This window comes from Chaetura pelagica, unplaced genomic scaffold, assembly GCF_000747805.2.
Source record: "Chaetura pelagica isolate M959 unplaced genomic scaffold, ChaPel_1.0 scaffold574, whole genome shotgun sequence".
NCBI lineage: Eukaryota > Metazoa > Chordata > Aves > Apodiformes > Apodidae > Chaetura > Chaetura pelagica.
In genome coordinates, this window is record NW_009953076.1 from 43,648 (window position 1) to 44,636 (window position 989).

The 989-nt window shown below is 49.6% G+C and overlaps 1 protein-coding gene across 1 annotated transcript in view; it reads left to right on the top strand.

Annotated features, from left to right (window-relative positions):
• LOC104388069 (dymeclin-like) overlaps positions 1-989 on the top strand; it is a gene marked incomplete at both ends in the record, with an annotated part of 59,827 nt that overhangs the window by 42,603 nt on the left and 16,235 nt on the right. Inside the window, one exon of the mRNA XM_009996877.1 lies at positions 4-186. Coding sequence (XP_009995179.1) covers positions 4-186 — 183 coding nt within the window. The remainder of the gene's footprint in view (positions 1-3; positions 187-989) is intronic.

Below are 989 nucleotides of genomic sequence, written 5' to 3' on the forward strand. Positions count from 1 at the left end.
TAGCTGGCCTGTGGACAGTCTTCACGCTCGGTGGAGTGGGCAGTAAACCAACACCTCAGCTGGAGCAGTGCTCCCCTCTTGCCAACCAGAGTCTCCTGCTCCTGCTGGTCTTGGCTAATCTGACTGATGCTCCAGATACACCAAATCCCTACAGACAAGCTATTATGTCCTTCAAGAACACACAAGGTTTGTACCTGTTTTTACTTCTAAGCATGAGCTGATGAAAATGAAGCATTAAACTGCCTACTTAGATGTTCTCCTTCCAAAATGTGTTATCCTTTTAGCCAGTACATTGAAGAGCAGTAATCATAGGATCACAGAATGGTGAAGGTCGGAAGTGACCTTAAAGCTCATGAGGTTCCAACCCCCCTGCTACGAGCAGGGACACCTCCCACCAGACCAGGCTACACAAGCCTCATCCAACCTGCCCTTCAACACTTCCAGGGAGGGGGCAGCCCCAACCTCCCTAATAGTGTCTTTTCTTCTGGGAATTTTAAGATGGAGTTCCTCAGTTGCTGGAAATTAGTTGAAGGGGCAGGGCAAGTCCTTCAGACTTCAGAAAGTCTGAAGCTCTTCAGAAAGTCTGCTGAGCTCAGCTTCATGGCTGTAGCTGTTGCCCCTTGCCCAGGCCAAGAGAAGCAGCAGGTTCCCAGCACGCTGGCTCCTCCAGGCCCCCAGAAGCCCAGTGGGAGCCAAGGCTCCTTTGGGGCTCCTGCAGGTCTTCCTATCACTTTTTCTTCGCTGAGAGGGTGTAGATGTTGTTCAGAAATAAGTGACAATTACCACATTCTTCCACACTGAAAGCTAATTAGAAACTTAGCTAAAAACACAGGCTAAAAAGAAAAGGCAATGCAAGATACCCACATAGAAACATAGAACGGTTTGTGTTGGAAAGGGTCTTAAAGACCATCCAGTTCCAACCCCCCTGCATGAGCAGGGACACCTCCCACCAGCCCAGGTTGCTCCAAGTCCCATCCAACCTGCCCTTC